This window comes from Electrophorus electricus, chromosome 25, assembly GCF_041902795.1.
Source record: "Electrophorus electricus isolate QZ-2024a chromosome 25, ASM4190279v1, whole genome shotgun sequence".
NCBI lineage: Eukaryota > Metazoa > Chordata > Actinopteri > Gymnotiformes > Gymnotidae > Electrophorus > Electrophorus electricus.
The window spans coordinates 6038838-6055854 of NC_137521.1; the positions used below are offsets into that span (position 1 = coordinate 6038838).

The window sequence follows — 17017 nt, forward strand, 5'->3', positions numbered from 1 at the left end:
CACACACAGTGAAAATAATACTATCTGAATCTACAGCCACAATAGAAAGAGCTTTTAAACCTCAGCAACCGGTCATGATACACAACCGAATCACCACCCCATGCACAAGGGGCCACACAGGGCCAAACAGTGCCTGCCAATTAACAATATTAAATGGGTGGTGTTGACAGAGGTGCATACATGTGAGCAGTCTCAATGTGGAAAAAACACAGAGTATAGTATGAATTCTGTATCTCTTCACATAGCTTCAGAATGTACATCTTTAAGAAGTGCCAGGGACACTGAAGCATAACAACAAACAAAAAGAACAGCATCACCACTAAAACCCAAAGTACAGCTTTTCATCTCATGTAAAAGCTTCAAAGCTTCAGTTTGATATATACCTCAGCACGGGTTATGCTGAGGTGAGGCTAGCCACTTTAAACAGAGGACAAAAAGTTTGGCTCAACCAAAATAAATACTGACTGCATGCAACCCTTTCCATTCTGCAACAAGTGCGGTCCAAAGTTAACTAGATAGATACTAATGGATGGCAGAGTAAAGCAGGTATTTGCCTTTTGTTTTACGAAGTTAGTGAGCTAGCTAACTTATAACCAGGTACAAATTTGGCATTTCTGGGGCCCCAAAGGGGGCCCCAATAAAATATATATATATATATATATATATATATATATATATATATATATATATATATATATATATATATATATATATATATATATATATTTTATCTTTTTACTGCAAAATACAACAGTTATCCACCCTATATAATATTTACCTATATTCTTAATGCAGTCAGAACTGAGTGTCCTGCTTTCTTTTCCTTAAACGTATTTCCTTTTTGGCAAGGCAGGGATACGAGGATTTTATGGTTGCATTCACAAGTCTCTTTGGTGTCGGACAATCAACGAATGCGTTTAGTGTTTTTAGTTTTTCAGCCAACCACTTGTGGAGCAGCAAGGCCACCAATTTACCAAATAAAGACACTACGGACACTAATTATTAAATTCGCCATGCTTGATGCTTTAAACGTATAATGCTAACCAGCGAGACAGACACCTACAGGTGTAGTCAGACCGTATTATCCACAGTTGACGCCTTTCGCTGACGATTGCGAAGCCTGGAAAAAACAGTTATCAAACCTAGGTTAGTTATCTAGTCAGCCGCTTTGGTCATGGTGTGACCCCAACATGCTTTGTCATAAATGTTCCATTATTGATTTTTAATCAAAACGTAATGTGATTACAAGAAGCGTAATATATAAATTACACAAAAAGACAATGTCCTCTCCATCATCCTTCTCAAAAATGGCAAAAATGGGACGGGAAGGGGGTTGCCTTTGTCAGCGACACGCATTACAAAAATAACATTTTACTTTTAAGGGCCACCAGGAAGGGATTGGATCACTTTTCCCATTTCCTAATCATCCGCATCACCAACATTTCCCACGTCTATGGCCAACTATGCTACAGTAACTTAGATTGATCACGTTTCTCTTGTTTATCACACCACGAAGGTTATTCAGGGAGGAGCATGGGCTTCAACGAAAGCGCCACAACTGTCATAAGACCGAGTCACATGACAGCCTGGGAACCACCGGACTCCCGACGACGGAGTTTGCACGGTTATCACTGTCAGGCGAAAATGGCGGAAGAAAGAGAACCTCCACCGCTGGGAGATGTTGGGCAGGCAGACTTTGTAGAAGTGGAGGATGGAGAGGATCTTTTTGTCAGTACCGTCACTACAATAGAGCAGGTAGGAGCGTTCAACGAGCTTTCTAGCTAGCTAGCTGGTTAGCTAACGCTACTATAACCAATAGCCTAGCCACTGCCCTCAGAAAAGTCAACGGCACAGTGTCGACCGCTTGGAAACTCTCCACTGCAGCTGTAGATCTGTCTCACTGTTGATTTGCTCGGACCTTTGATCCGCACAACCATATTTCTTGTAATTACAGTTTAGTCAATAACGTTTCATTGAAATGTAATAGCCCACTAATATTTTAGTACGCATGCGTAGGCCTCATTACTGAACATCCCCCCTGCACTCGATTAACGCAGAAAAATAATCTGGTGTCACGTCGACAGACAGCTTGGATGCAGACGGGCCGCCTTCTAAAAGTTATGTGTTCTGTCCTTACCGAAGTACACAGGTTTTCCAGAGGCAGGACAGTTCGGTCAGAGGTCGTTTATAAGATATACAAGCAAAGTGCTCCTGTAGCTCAGTGGTTAAGGTACTTGACTTGTATTCGCAAGGTTGTTGGTTCAAGCCTCACTACTGCCAAGTTGACACTGTTAGGCACCTGAGCAAGGACCTTAACCCTCAATTGCTCAAGTTCTACTCAGTCATAATTGTAAGTCGCTTTGGATAAAAGCGTCAGCTGAATGTCATAAAAGTAAATTCTAGCAGATTAAATCAGTATGTATTTTTAAATGGATGGCCCATAAATATGTTTAGAAATGAACTCACCTTTTATGGGAAAATACTATAATAGTAATATTACAAAGTAAGACTTATTAGTCATAAATAAAATATGCTTAATCCTAGTTTTAACCCCTTATGGTTCAAAAAAGTATTTTGTTGTCATGACCTTTCTTTGTGTTGCCTGGTATGCTGTAATACATTTGCCCTTCCATAAATTTCTGTCAGTACTTTGCATAGCCCACTGTTCTGTAGTTTCTCTATTAAGAGTGGAACAGACAGGTGACTGCAGCATAAAACATGTGACTGTCTTCCAGTTAAGATGGACTAGATGTAATTTGGGTTACCAGTCATTTTGAGTTTGCTACCTGTGCAGTTTTAATGTGGAAAATGAGGAAGGAAGGAAGGAAGGAGTGAGGTTCAGAGGTGTGAGTGATGCTTTCCGATTTATTCTGTAGTTAAACTCGTATGTCATACTTGTTAACATTTTATTTTTGGGAATGTTTATTGCAAAATGTTCTCTCTTACACCGCTGCAAATTGAGTATAAACATTCACTGACCCTGTGCTATGTAATGAACCACTACAAAGTGTCCAAGCCTAACATTTAAAGGTCATTTGAGAAAGCCTTCTTAAAAAAGTGTAAACTATATATAGTTAGGTCTGTGATATTATTACTTGTAATTATTTATAAGTCATATATAGGGCTTTAACTACATACTAACTATACATGAGTTGTACTTCTCAAGACATGTTATATTTAGTAACAACTAGATTTTTGCTCAAGCTTTTATGAAATCAGGGTTGTTGAGATCCCATGATATGAACTTGTACTGTACGTTTCAAGGAAGCAGCATGTTCTCCTTTTCTACCTCTGCAATGTTTTTATTTTACCTAAAATACTTTCTTTACAACACAGAATGTCAGTGATTCAGGCATTTGTGCAACAGCAACAATAATAACACTAACAACAACAACAACAACAACAACCTTAATAATAGTAACAATAACAGTAATAATAATAATAATAATAATACTAGTAATAGTGGTGATGGTTTTGCTAATGATGAGATGACATGCAGAATAGGTTTATATAAAGTCTCTCGTATCTTTCAGCCAGTGGAACTAAATAGCCTCATTTGATATGACGTCTTATATGTAGAGGAGTAGAGAATGTACTCCTGAGGAGTGTGTGGCTGATTACTTTGGGTACCCTCATGAATATGCAGTCCTGAATGGCTGGAAGCTGCTTTACAGCTGCTGCTTAGTGCGCCAGCTTCTGGAACGCAGATATGCCCATGTGAAAATAATTGTAATATTTGTAATGATAATCTGTTTTGCTAATTCTAAGGTATTCTTAGGCGTCGCTCTTTAGATATACAGCTAAAAAGTGAAATACCCAAAAGCTCGTTTCACTTACATATTCATACTGAAGATTCAGTCACATTTCTGCTTTCTGTTTTCAGCTCAGCCCAACAACCCCAGAGCCTTCCTGCCTGCCTGCGGAAGACATCAGCACAAACTCAAATGGACCCAAACAAGAAATATTATTAGATGATGACCAAGAGGACCTTTTTGCTGGTATGTAATTTGTGGTTAAGCACAGAGTTTTTGAAATGATGTAGTTAGGGTTGAGGTTTGTTTAAAGTATGCAGCATAAGCACAGAAAAAAGTGTAATGGATATGGTAAAGTAAGAGATACTGGTAACACAGATTTGTATGCTATGGACTGTCTACTGCATAAACCATATTACTTGCATGCTTGAATCTTGGTGCATCACTAATTGTAAAATGGGGAGTAAATGAGAACTGTGGGGTGTTTTTTTTTTTTGTTGTTACATTTAGCATCAGTTTGTTAATCTGCAGTTGGAGATAAAATGCTGTTGTATATCTGATCTACTTGCATGTTGTACCTCACCCATTTGATTCTCCTTTCTCTAAAGAAGCCACAGAGGAGGTCTCGCTGGACAGTCCCGAGAGGGAGCCCATCCTGTCTGATGGTCCATCTCCTGCCATCACGCCAGTCACTCCTACAGTCATAATCACCCCAAGAGCCGAAGCCTCCATGTTTGACAGATCTCTGGATGAGGTAAAGCAGGTTATTAGCGTTTGTAATATGTTATGATTTGCCATAAACATGTATATAGTAGGTGTAAACAAGACAAGCATGTATGAGCTCAAGCCTATAGTTTTAAAGTGGCTTTGAAATGTTCTATAGCCAGGCATCTGATTAGGAGAAAAGTAATGCTGTAGTAGTTTCCACAGGTTTAGGAAAACTATCTGTCCCAAACACCTACAAGCGTTTCTAATCTCTTGTGCTGTTTTACACTGTATGTAGTAGAACCTGCGTTTACAGTGCTGCATGGGAAACCTAACGTAGCATTTTAATGCTTTCATCTTATAGTTTGTGTGATGTATGTGAATTACTGAATTCGTGACTTTGTGAAAATGGCAGCATGAGAAAAAGGACAAAATAGGAACAATTATTTCATTTTCTGAGTTGGACTGAAAAGGACTGTTTGCTGTTGTGTTGTCTGCAGTAAAAACACGAACAGGAATTGCTACAAATTGTTGTATCGCGGTTATTTCAAAATAAACAAGGCGCTTTAATGATCAGCCAACAGAAGAGGTTTTTTGGGGTTTTTTTATAGTTCTGTCAGACTCTCCCAACGTTTGTGTTGAATTTGCAGTCTCATGTCCTATTGCTCATCCCTACATGCCAGCTTGTTTCCTGAGTCTAATTCCTGCTGAGCTGCATACTCATTTCCTAGTAAACAACTTCATGTTTTGCAGGATGAAGACACTGAAGAGAATGGGGACACCTTTGATATGCAGATAACAGTATCTGATCCAGAGAAAGTGGGTGGGTTTGGTTGTGCTTTTGGTGAAACCTTATCTGTGTTGTTCTACTGGAACGTTTTTACAGGGAGTGCTTTGGTCTCCACTATGTCTTTTTGTCTCCTGAGAGCGGTCTGTGCGGGGTAGCTCCATTGTAGGAGGTTGCTGTACATTGTAAAATCAATAGACCTTTTCAAATGTTATCAGGTGTAGGATTTGATCTCCAGCTCTCCTAACAGAGGTTCAGCAGTTAGGGCTTCATATACTTACTATATAGCTGTAGTCTTGGAGCCTTAGAGAAAATGTAGTATTTTGAATCGTTATTCTATATGACAAACATCTAACGTCTTTAAAAGCAGAGGAAAAAGCATGAATATATTTTCTGCCAATACCAGAAGCACATAGTATACCTCTGCTCATCACACCATGAAGTGAAAGAATCAGTTTCACAAAGTGAGCTTTACCTTCCTCTTTACATTATGAGAAGCCACAGAATGTTCGAGGTTGCTCCAAACAAAAAAACTGTGAATTCAGACTATTTCTCTTTTTAAGGTGATGGAATGAATGCATACATGGCATACAAGGTGACAACCAAGGTGAGTTGGACGCTTGACTGAGTATAGTAAAGAATATAGTAAAGAACCTTTACCTCAACATGCATTTTTTTTTTCTTTAGACATCGCTGAACCTTTTCAGCAGGAATGAGTTTTCTGTGAAAAGGAGATTTAGCGATTTCCTAGGTTTGCACAGCAAATTAGCCTCCAAATACATGCACATTGGATACATAGTCCCTCCGGCACCAGAGAAAAGCATTGTGGGTGAGTTTGAAAAGAAGGGTGCACATGTTTTTTCCCTATAAGCAAAGATTGGCAGACTAGGAGATTTGACTACAAAGGCCAAACCTGATATAGCATGTCATGTGCTCTAGTTGGCCATTGTAATATTTGATGAAATATTTGTTAAAACTTCTCCAGGAATGACAAAGGTCAAGGTTGGAAAAGAGGATTTGTCATCCGCAGAGTTCGTAGAAAAAAGAAGATCTGCCTTGCAAAGGTAATGTTAAAAAACAAACACAATAAACTATTAAATCAGAGACTGGATTCAATTAAAAATGAAAAAAAACCTCAATGTACTATTTTCCCACTCCCCTCTGGTCACGCGGCAACGTTCTTGTCCAGTTTGAAACTTTTAATTTTTTTTAAAATGTATTTATTTAACACGGAAACGTGGAAAGAGCATTCTTGTTCTGGTCTTTTGTGGATGAAAGGTTAACCAACAAGTATTAGATAACTAATCATGGGCAAGCTCGGGAGGGTTCATGCTGTCAGCGCGAGCAGCCTCACTCTGGCACTTTTCTCCCGAGCTCTTGCACAGCTCGCACGCTCTGACGTGCCCACCGTTCTACGCCAGCCTGCTTGCTGCTCCGTCTCTGGTTTTGCGCCGCCTGATGAATCGAATAAAAATTAAACTTAAGTGAGGCGCTGACATTTCTCTGCCCTTTTTATCAGCGTGCTGACTGACGGGAAGGTCAGCAGCCCGGCTGGTGGGGGGGGCCTCGGATGTCAGCTTATACACTTCACCCGTTAAAGAACTGAATCTTGATGGCCGCTGCCTTTAATTTCTGAGCAGTTCACGTTGGATGGATATGGCATAGAAAATTAGAACTGTGCTTTGCACACTGAATTTTTTTTTTTTATTGTGAAGAAAAATTGATTATTATTAGCTTAATACCATTAGCTTATTAACGTGATATTGTCTGTTGTTGTAATTGGCCTTTGCACTGAGGTTCACAGCATGCAATCTTAATTAATCTTAATTAACCTCCGGGTTTCCTGATGAGGGTTTTGTGGTTGTGTTGAGGAATCAAGCCATTAATATGATCACATCCAAATCCAATGTTGGTCAAAATACTCCTGGCCAGTTTTAACCATGTCACAGAATGTGTTCAGCTGTGTAAGGCATGTTCTAATTCTAATATAATTGGGATATGATATTTTTGTAAAATTTCTTTTTTTGGAGGGGGCTTAATATGCTTTTTTCCCCCCCTATTGACCATATCCTTTGTTGAAGAATCTTTCACAGTATAGTGCATTTACATTAGAAGTTTAAGTGCAACAGTAAATATTTATTTTTTGTTCTATGAATAGATACTTGACAAGAACAGTGACTCATCCTGCTCTTCTGAAAGATCCCGACGTCATCCAGTTCCTGGAGAATACGGAGGTACCACATTCATAATAAATCTGTATGGTTCACCACAATGTGAATTCTGTTGAATTAGTTTCCCCATTTTCCTGGGTTTTGCAAGTGTTATAAATAAATATTTTCACACCTAACACTATTCCTTTTACTTCATCAGATGAAATATCTATACATGGTGTCAGTAATTCTTAGGTCATTTCTGGGGGATTATACAATTGTAATGCAAGACTCCAGTGATTGTACAAGGCTAAATGGACCGAGGCCAATTGAAAGCTATTTTTGCCCGTCGACCCTTTGAGAATTTTCCGGGGGCAAAATGCATTAAATTGGATCCAGCATTGAAATGTATGGGAGTAGAGAAAACCCCAGGCTTCTCTTGGTACAGGCCTGGACTGGTGGAGGGGAAGGAGGGAGTGAAGCCCCCCGTGGGATTGGGTCCGGGCTCCGGCCTGTTAACCGGTTTGTTTGCCCTTATTTGTCATTTTATTCCAGCTGCCGCGAGCGGTTAGCACCCAGGCACTGAGTGGGGCCGGAATATTGAGGATGGTAAACAAAGCGGCCGAAGCTGTCAACAAAATGACAATCAAGATGAATGAATCGGATGCGGTAAGGGGCTGATTTTTGGACTTGAATAATGAGACGAATTAATGAGCTGCACTCTGGCTTGAATCCTAAGGTCCCTGCTGTAGTGTGAGAGAGAGAACCATGGAAGCATGTGTCTCCCACCCTTCCTGTGTTCTTAGTGTGCACTGTAGGCATGGGTGATACTGCTGGACCTCTGTATATTCTGCTTCTAGATGCTTTTGGTATAATGTGTAACTTTTATAGTTCTTTGACTTTGAGACTTTGAGTTCTTTGATTTTGACTGCCTCCACCCCCCACCCCTTTTTTTTAAATTGTAGAGTAGGCATTTTGTGATTTTCTTTCTTGTACGTTTTAAAAAGGTTTTTTAAGTGCTTTTTCTCTATACAAAGTGGTTTGAGGAGAAACAGCAGCAGTTTGAGAACTTGGACATCCAGCTCCGAAAGCTGCACGCCAGTGTGGAGTCGCTGGTGTGTCACAGGAAAGGTAAACGTAGTTATTTTTTTCCCCATCCTGATCTGCATGTAGTAACACAGACCAACACACCAGTTGTAAAAGTAGACTCTTCTCAAAGTGCTAAAGAATAAGGTTAACAGTAGAGCTATTGCACTCATATGCAAACAGCAATTATAAACAACCCGTACAAACAAACTACCAGAACATTTGACTGTCTTGTAAAGCAGCACTTTTATTGTCCCAAAGAATTAGCTTGCAAAGCCCCTCCCCCTGTCCCCAGAGTTATCAGTCAACACGGCGTCATTTGCAAAGAGTGCCGCAATGCTGGGTAACTCGGAGGACCACACGGCTCTGTCGCGGGCTCTGTCCCAGCTGGCCGAGGTGGAAGAGAAGATTGACCAGCTGCACCAGGAGCAGGCCTATGCCGACTTCTACCTGTTCTCCGAGTTGCTAGGCGACTATGTACGCCTCATCGCCGCGGTTAAGGTGAGTAAGGCTCGTTCTTCTGGGCTTTGTGAATTAGGCAAACCAGAGCACACTGAACGAGTCACCAAGGAAACCTACTCTGTGTCGAGATATAGTAAAGGGCAAACCAGGGAGCTCACTGGCTCCCATGTGAAGCTCACGCTTTGTGCTCACTGTGCTGCCAGGGCGTGTTTGACCAGCGAATGAAAACGTGGTCCAAATGGCAGGACGCCCAGCTCCTTCTGCAGCGGAAGAGAGAAGCTGAGACGAAGCTGCAGTATGCCAACAAGCCAGACAAGCTCCAGCAAGCCAAGGATGAGATTAAAGAGGTGTGTCTTTAGTGGACACTTTATTTGAAAGCAAGCAAGCAAACAAATTCCTAATTTTCAAATGTAAGAACCTCTTCATTAGATCTCTAGTTTTAACAGAGAAGACATTGTTTGGCCAATTTACCTGTTAAATTTCCCATAAAAATCCTTGTGATTCTCTGGATCATGAAAACTAAGCCTTGGGCCATGGCTCAAATGTACAGTTGTTTTCCAGAATCAAGACTCTTTAATGAGGACCCTGCAAGGGGGGGCTGATGAAGTGTGCTTGCTTTCTCTTGCTCTAGTTCATTCATATCTCCTCAGGGACTGCTACTCCTGTTGATAAGAGTTCATAAGTTATTGATTACTTTAACCACAAAGCATTATCAGCCTCTTTTAATTTTGACATTTTCCCCATCATGCCCTACAAAGGAAATTGAGGAGGTAGGACCCTTTGGCTCAAATTTTGTGTTTTTCCATTTTATTTCATTAATCTATTTATTTCCTTTCTCCTGTCACACATGGTCTTTATGTTTGTGTCCCATTGGCATAGTGTATGTTGGAAATGTCCATGCTGATGATGACTTATTCCGTGTTTGCTTAACACGGTTTGCTTGTTTCAAATGAAACATGTGCCGAAGTGCTTTAAAATAAAAAAGCATTGTAAGCAAGTATCAACGAACAAACGGAAATGACTGTGGGCCAATCAGCTCGATTCATTTGAATTTGTTTCATGTTTCTTATTTGGGGCTTCAAATGTAGGTGTGATCAGTTGCATATAGTCAAATGTAGGCCTGTTCATTACAATAGGCATTAAAGCTAAAAAGTAATGTCTGCTGTTTTTATACCGTCACCTGTTTGTTGATACGTGATACAGGGCACATGTATAGCATTTTGTTTTCTCTGCGATTTTAAGGTTTGGTTATAGCTGAGGTATCCATGTCATATGTTGTTACTCTAGTCATTTTAGGCCAATTTCATGGTTGAATGTTTTCTTGCAGACGATGGTAAGATCCTAGAATATACACCTTCCTCAGTTTAATTAGATCTTTTTTCTTTGATGGTGTTAGCCAGATTATGTATCTTAAATATTCTTTAAGTAATGTTCTTTAATGTTCTTCTAAATGTTCTTTAAGCTAAGTAATGCTGCTAAATAATGACCATTATGTACTGCTAAGTAGTATTGCTTTCACGATGCTAGTCACATGGCTTGTTGCATACAAAAACATAAAAGATCATTCATTGTCTAGTATCTATTTTTAATCATAAATTTCATATGTGAATACTAAAATATTTTATTTTCTTAATATTTTGTCACGCTTTGATAGAAAATTGTGTTTAATGTACATGTTTAAATCTTTTATTTCACAGTACAAAAAGGGTGATGTCATGTCATTTTTTTCCCCGTGTTCTCCTGCCAAGAAAACAGAGGAATCCACTACTAAAAGACGTGCACTTAAGATACACACTCCAGTATATCTGACAGCGTGATGGTTCTCTTGTCTGTCTGACTCTTGTTTCAGTGGGAGACTAAAGTACAGCAAGGAGAGAGAGATTTCGAGCAGATATCTAAAAACATTCGTCAGGAAGTGGGGAGATTCGAGGCGAGTTGGCATGTCGGAATTTCTGCTTTTGTGAAAGCATGACGGTCTACTTAGGAATGGTTTCAGCTTTGCTTCAAAAAATAAAAAATTAAATCATACTTTGAGGAAACTGTGCTTTGCTTTAATGTGACACCATTTTAATTTGCCTGACTTTGTTTCACCTTATAGAAACAAAGAGTGAAGGACTTCAAAGTTGTCATCATTAAATATCTAGAGTCACTAGTACATACACAGCAGCAGGTATGCATCCTTTGTATACTATGCATGTATGGAAATTTGAAATCTTTTCCAATATGATAGTTTAAAATAATTGTCCTCCCTTGTTTTCTAGCTGATAAAATACTGGGAAGCATTCCTGCCTGAGGCCAAAGCTATAGCGTAAGCTGAGAGACTCCTGTGGAAATGACTGGGACTGATGTTCACAATTTTTGTGTCATGTACAACGTAATCATGCAAAAAAAAAACAAAAAAACAAGATGCACGGACTTGATGAGAACTCCTGCCACTCGAATAAAAACACTATCAATCTTTTAATTGTTCCGTCCCTACTTTTGACCTTTTTTGGTATCTTAAGAAGAGCACTTCTGTCTTTTGTTTGTTCTCATGAAAGAAATTTGGGCAGTAGTAAGAGGTATTGCACTTGCAGCTTATTGATGCACTACTGCTCTGTCTTTATAAGGGGTCCAAGCACCACTGTGTCTATAATGCCTTCTGTTCATTGTTTTAATTTTTGCCAGCACTTGAAAGCAAATTTGTCATTCTTCTATCCACAGGCAATGATCCGAAAGGGGATAGCCTTTGGGTTTTTTTTCTTTTTTTTCTTTTTTTTTTCTCTTTTTTTTTTTTCTTTTGACAGTTTTAATATGATATTTCTGTCGGCTAAACAGACTGAGCATGTTTTGTTCAACACATTGATTGTTTCTTGTTTGCTACACACTGCTTGGTCCCCAGCCTCGATGCTTGCAGCTATATACACATACATATATATTTTTATTTTGCCTCTTAGCCTGAAATTTTTGAATATGGAAAATCTTAGTTGATTCTTTTGTTTTAAAGCGAAGTTATAACAGATTTTTTTAATTCATGAATTTTTTACTTTACATTCCTATGCCACAATGCTGAAATTCTAATAAAGGAATGTACTTCAGTATTATATATGTATAGAGTCTTTTATTGTTCCTGTCTTTACATTTTCATATAAATCCAAAACAATGACACCAAGAAATGTTTTACTAGGTCTGGTAAGCTTTTAATATAGCTAAGACATGAGATTACCTTGGATTGTTCTACAAAAAGAAAAGACTGCTATATACAGTTGGGTTCAAAATAGTAGCAGTGTGTTTAAAAATGTGAGTAAAGTTCAGAATCCTTATAATAGTCTTTATTTCCATGCATTGGGAACACTGCATATTCTAAATCAAAACATGAAAAATGTATCAATTTTTTTAATTACTTTACAAAAAATGAAGAAAAATGAATATTGGGTTGTTCGAAATAGCAGTGTCTGCATTTATCTTCACAAACTCAAATATTTACTGTATAAACTAAAAGATCTTTAGGATTTAACATTGCTGTGAATCACTAAACTAATATTTAGTTGTATAACCACTGTCTCTGAGAACTGCTTCACATCTGTGTTGCATGGAGTCGACCAACTTCTGGCACCTGTGAACCGATATTCCAGCCAAAGATGATTTGACAATTTTCCACAATTCCTCTGCATTTCTTGGTTTTGCCTCAGAAACAGCATTTTTGATATTCCCCCACAAGTTTTCTATCGGATTAAGGTCCAGGGATTGGGCTGCCCACTCCATAACTTTTGTTGGTCTGGAACCAAGATGCTGCTCGCTTACTGGTGTGTTTTGGGTCATTGTCTTTCTGAAACACCCATTTCAAGGGCATTCCCTCTTCAGCATAAGGCAACATGACCTCTTCAAGTATTTTGATATATACAAGCTGATCCATGATCCCTGGTATGCAATAAATAGGCCCGACACCATAGTAAGAGCAACATCCCCATATCATGATGCCTGCACCACCATGCTTCACTGTCTTCAGAGTGTACTGTGGCTTGAATTCAGTGGGGGTCGTCTGACAAACTGTCTGTGGCCCTTGGATCCAAAAAGAACAATCTTACTTTAATCAGTCCACAAAAGTGTTTCTCCATTTCTCTTTAGGCCAGTCCATGTGTTCTTTGGCAAATTGTAACCTCTTCAGCACGTCTTTTTTTTAACAGTGGGACTTTGCGGAGGTTTCTTGCCAATAGATTAGCTTCACACAGGCGTCTTTAATTGTCACAGTACTCACAGGTAACGTCAGACTGTCTTTGATCATTCTGGAGCTGATCATTAGCTGAGTCACTGCCATTCTGGCTATTCTTCAATCCATTCGAATAGTAGTCTTCCGTTTTCTTCCACATTTCTCTGGTTTTGCTTTCCATTTTAAAGCACTGGAGATCATTTTAGCCGAGCAGCCTATCAATTTCTGCACTTCTTTATACGTTTTCCCCTCTCCAATCAACATTTTAATCAAAGTACACCATTCTTCTGAATAATCTCTGGAATGACCCATTTTCCTCAGGTTTTCAGAGAGAAATGCATGTATTCAATTACATAAACTCAGGCGCATGCATATCATGAATGTTGGGTCTGATGGTTTTCTATGACTCTACTACACCTACTGGTAAGTTATTTGCCATGTAGTAATATAATTTCTACCAAAAACAGTGATTGATCTGGTTAGTCATGTTGGACTGCTATTATTTTGAACACAACTGTATGTAATATATGCAACAGATGTCTGCAATATACTTCTATCTCAAAATGAATACTAAATGAATATGTGAATTTTGTAATATTGAATCTCTTGCTCATTTGCACTTTAAATCTTGAAGGGTATTACATCACAGCTTAATTTTGTGAACTGAGCAGTGAAACTGGCCAGCAAGTCCTGTCAAGTGCTTTGCATATACATCTCTAAAGTGCTGTCAAAAACTCAAGTCCACGTTCCTTTGTATTGTCTTTGTCATATTGACAAGCTGTCAAAGTTGGATGGTGCATAAGCGTAGAGTATCTTTGTGTGAGTCGCTCAGTGCAGGATATCATGAGTGCTGTCTTCCCCCTCTTCCCAATAGGACTTGGGTGGAAATGTCTCTAATGACATAACTGAAAATTTGTGATGACAAGATTCTGTTTTTAAATGCAGGTGTTTTCAATAGAAGTGTTGTGTTCAATACAGTACTATGAAATGGTGCAGTCTTTGATGTTTGGCCACAAACAGGTAGCAACGTCTTTGGTTAGTGTGTGAGTGTTGTACAATTTATGTGCAGTTGCAGCATACTGGTTTTGTCATTTAATATGTCTAATACAAAGCAGATTAACTGGTCATATAAATGATTTATTTTTCCAGAATTGCTATCCCAAAACGGGAGGGATAGTATCAATTTTAACTTCAATTTGAATATTCTTAACACTGATGCTTTTGAAAATGAGACCACAGCAAAGAGGAGTAGGCCAATAGATATTTCATTCTTCTGAATATGAGATTTGATGATAACTTTTGCAGGCATTTTGGAGGCATTTTTTTTTACTGATTAATTATGTTTGCATGCTTCCATATCATGTACCAAAATGCCCCCTACAGGATAAACTCTGCATGCGCTGATCAGTTTATCTCCAGTGTGCTGAACCACATTTGGATACATTTAGTGTCAGTGAGTTGCTTCAGTGGAATATAGAAACCTGCTTTTACACAAATCACTTTTGCATGTGAATTTTAAGTCTTTTTGGCGGGGCTACATTTTGGATTGTGTAGACTTCCTTGGAAAACAAGAAAAAGGAAGAAAAAAAAAAAACCCTGATAAAATACAGGCTTGCCAACCCTGCCAGCGTTTATTTACCATATCTCCAAATAACAGTGTTATGTTGTGTTATGGTCAAAACACAGTGACCTTACTTGATCAAGTGCAACCCAGGCCTCACAGATAAGAAGAGCAATATAATGGATTACAATGAAGGGAGTGTGCTGTAATTATTTGTGCCCTGTCAACCCGAGGGCCTCTGGACCCCTGGTGATTCAAATCTGGGAAGTCTGAGTGCAACTGGAAACTAGTGCTTGCCAACATGAGACAAATTTCGCTTTGCTTTCGCGACATTGCTGAAATTGCATCAGTTTGTCATGCACGCCACTGCCAGCACCCTGGAAAAAAATATAATTTGTTTGCAAATGTGGATCTTCTGTTTGTTGTGAGCCTGCTGATCTGTGGGGAGGATTTGTAGGGGCATTTCTCCTTTCTGTGCCAGTACCACCATTGAGCAATTACCAAGCTTCAGGAATTTTTTGGTACTGAAAGAATGTGTAATCAAACAAGAAATTTTTCAAATATGAGCTTTTTTTATGGTTGTTTCAGAGCATTGTAATAAAATGTGCTGCTTCTGGATAAATCTATTCAAATGCTTATACAACTATAAAATGCTTTAATAATAAATCTTAATAATAACATTGGGTTTTTATATATATATATATATATATATATATATATATATATATATATATATATATATATATATGTGTGTTTGTGTGTGTGTGTGTGTGTGTGTGTGTGTGTGTGTGTGTGTGTGTGTGTTTAATTCTTGCGCATTATTGTCTTCTGGTTAGTGGTTCTGTTCTCTTCAGTTGGCTGACCTGTACAGTTTTCCCCAGTACTACAGGGATGTGCTGCAGAAATGTGTTGCATAAATACAAACTTTGTTTTCACAGAAAAGTATTATTGGTCGATTTCCTGATTTAGCAAATTTGAAGTTCAGAGCCATGTTGGAGGCCTGGGAGATAAGGAAGAAGAAGACTGCAGAATGGTGTTAATTCATTTCTCTTATCTGTTGATGGTGGAGTTGCTGAGCTCCTAGATGATCCCATGTCTGCTCATCTCGTGCACCTAAAGAGAAATAAATCCTGTGGCCATCGCAGCACTCTATTGGACCATGCTGTTCACTACCACAGGTCTTCTCGTGGTGGCCCTTTCACGTCAAGGGCATCGTAAAGACGGGAGGAAACAGATGTGATAAGTGGCACCGTGTTCATAAGGGTAAAACGCGCTGCTTCTGGTTAAACACAGGCTGTCTGATACCATCCCTGTGGGTAACTATTGCGCTCTTTTCATGGTGCATTTGAAAATGAGAAGGTCATGGCTTCTTATGTGCCTTGTTAATGTACATCTACCCAAAGATCAAAAGAACACTCTGTCTGCACGCATCGCTGCGCAAGAAGAAAATACGGGAACAGTGGAACCTTGGTTTCGTTTTCTGGTTGCAGATCTGGAAGAGCAGGCTTTTCCAAGACATCCTGCAGAATTTTTCACAAAAAAGTTTCAGGTCTGGCTTTAAATTCCCACTTCTGCCATGTGTACATTTGTCTCAATGCAACTTAGTGGATATTTGAAAAATATTTTTATTTTAATTTACATTTTATCTTAATGTTTAAAGCAAATAGCCCTCCCTTCTCAAATTGAAATGTTTCATAACCTTTTTCTTTATATTTGTGATATATTTTTAAACACTTTTTGCCAAAGGAACGGCTGGCCAATAATTATATTTACTTAACATAGCAAGGCATATCTGCCACTTTTTTTTTTTTACAACACTGTGAAATAAATTAACCATGCACCCAGCCCTCACATTTTAAAATTTCCAAATGAACATTACAGTCAAGGACAGAACTTGCAAGAAGTAAGCCAAATGATTATCTGCCGTTTAATGCCATAAACAGGTGACAGAGAACTGTCACAGTTCATAAAAAGCCCATCAGAACCGATAATGCACTGATCACGAGTCAGCAGCCCGGTGTGCAGGAACGGAGAATCATTGATTAATGTCACATTGCCAATAGATTTATGTATGCAAATGCCTCTGTTCAATTCCTCTGCCACCATTTGAATTTACTGTGGGATTTGTTGTGGACAGCATGTCCTGTCAAATGAAGTCAGGATTTTAGTAAGAAACCTGCAAGGTAGGTAGAACCAGGGCATTTCTATTAGTTGGATAATAGCCATGTACATGAGACACTGCATGATAGCTGTAAAAATAACTAACGTGTACATTGAATATTTAAGGCAAGCAAGCAGCTACCATGTAGTCATGCAAATACCCAA

The 17017-nt window shown here is 38.9% G+C and overlaps 1 protein-coding gene across 3 annotated transcripts; it reads left to right on the plus strand.

Moving 5' to 3' along the window:
• The first annotated feature begins 1573 nt into the window (after window positions 1-1573).
• On the plus strand, window positions 1574-12025 carry snx2 (sorting nexin 2). Of its 3 annotated transcripts, XM_026999796.3 has the most exons (15): window positions 1574-1755; window positions 3884-3998; window positions 4361-4506; window positions 5211-5280; window positions 5808-5851; window positions 5932-6073; window positions 6230-6308; window positions 7403-7478; window positions 7950-8063; window positions 8432-8525; window positions 8776-8981; window positions 9146-9289; window positions 10792-10872; window positions 11041-11112; window positions 11204-12025. In XM_026999796.3, exons 1-15 carry the CDS (start codon window positions 1579-1581, stop codon window positions 11252-11254), a joined length of 1611 nt encoding a protein of 536 aa, XP_026855597.3. In that variant the 5' UTR covers window positions 1574-1578; the 3' UTR covers window positions 11255-12025. The 3 variants fall into 3 exon arrangements, 2 of the variants coding, with proteins under 2 accessions (XP_026855597.3, XP_081563874.1); XM_081707748.1 differs by lacking the exon at window positions 9146-9289; XR_014119938.1 differs by lacking the exons at window positions 11041-11112; window positions 11204-12025 and having other exon boundaries at window positions 9146-9352.
• The last annotated feature ends 4992 nt before the right edge of the window (window positions 12026-17017 follow it).

What these genes read in the sequence shown, in the direction of transcription:
- snx2 (XM_026999796.3), top strand. Translation starts at nt 1,579, where the DNA reads ATGACAGCCTGGGAACCACCGGACTCCCGACGACGGAGTTTGCACGGT. An exon ending in TTGACAGATCTCTGGATGAG is followed by an intron (nt 4,507 to 5,210) that starts GTAAAGCAGGTT and finishes CATGTTTTGCAG; the next exon opens with GATGAAGACACTGAAGAGAA. An exon ending in CCAAGGATGAGATTAAAGAG is followed by an intron (nt 9,290 to 10,791) that starts GTGTGTCTTTAG and finishes CTCTTGTTTCAG; the next exon opens with TGGGAGACTAAAGTACAGCA.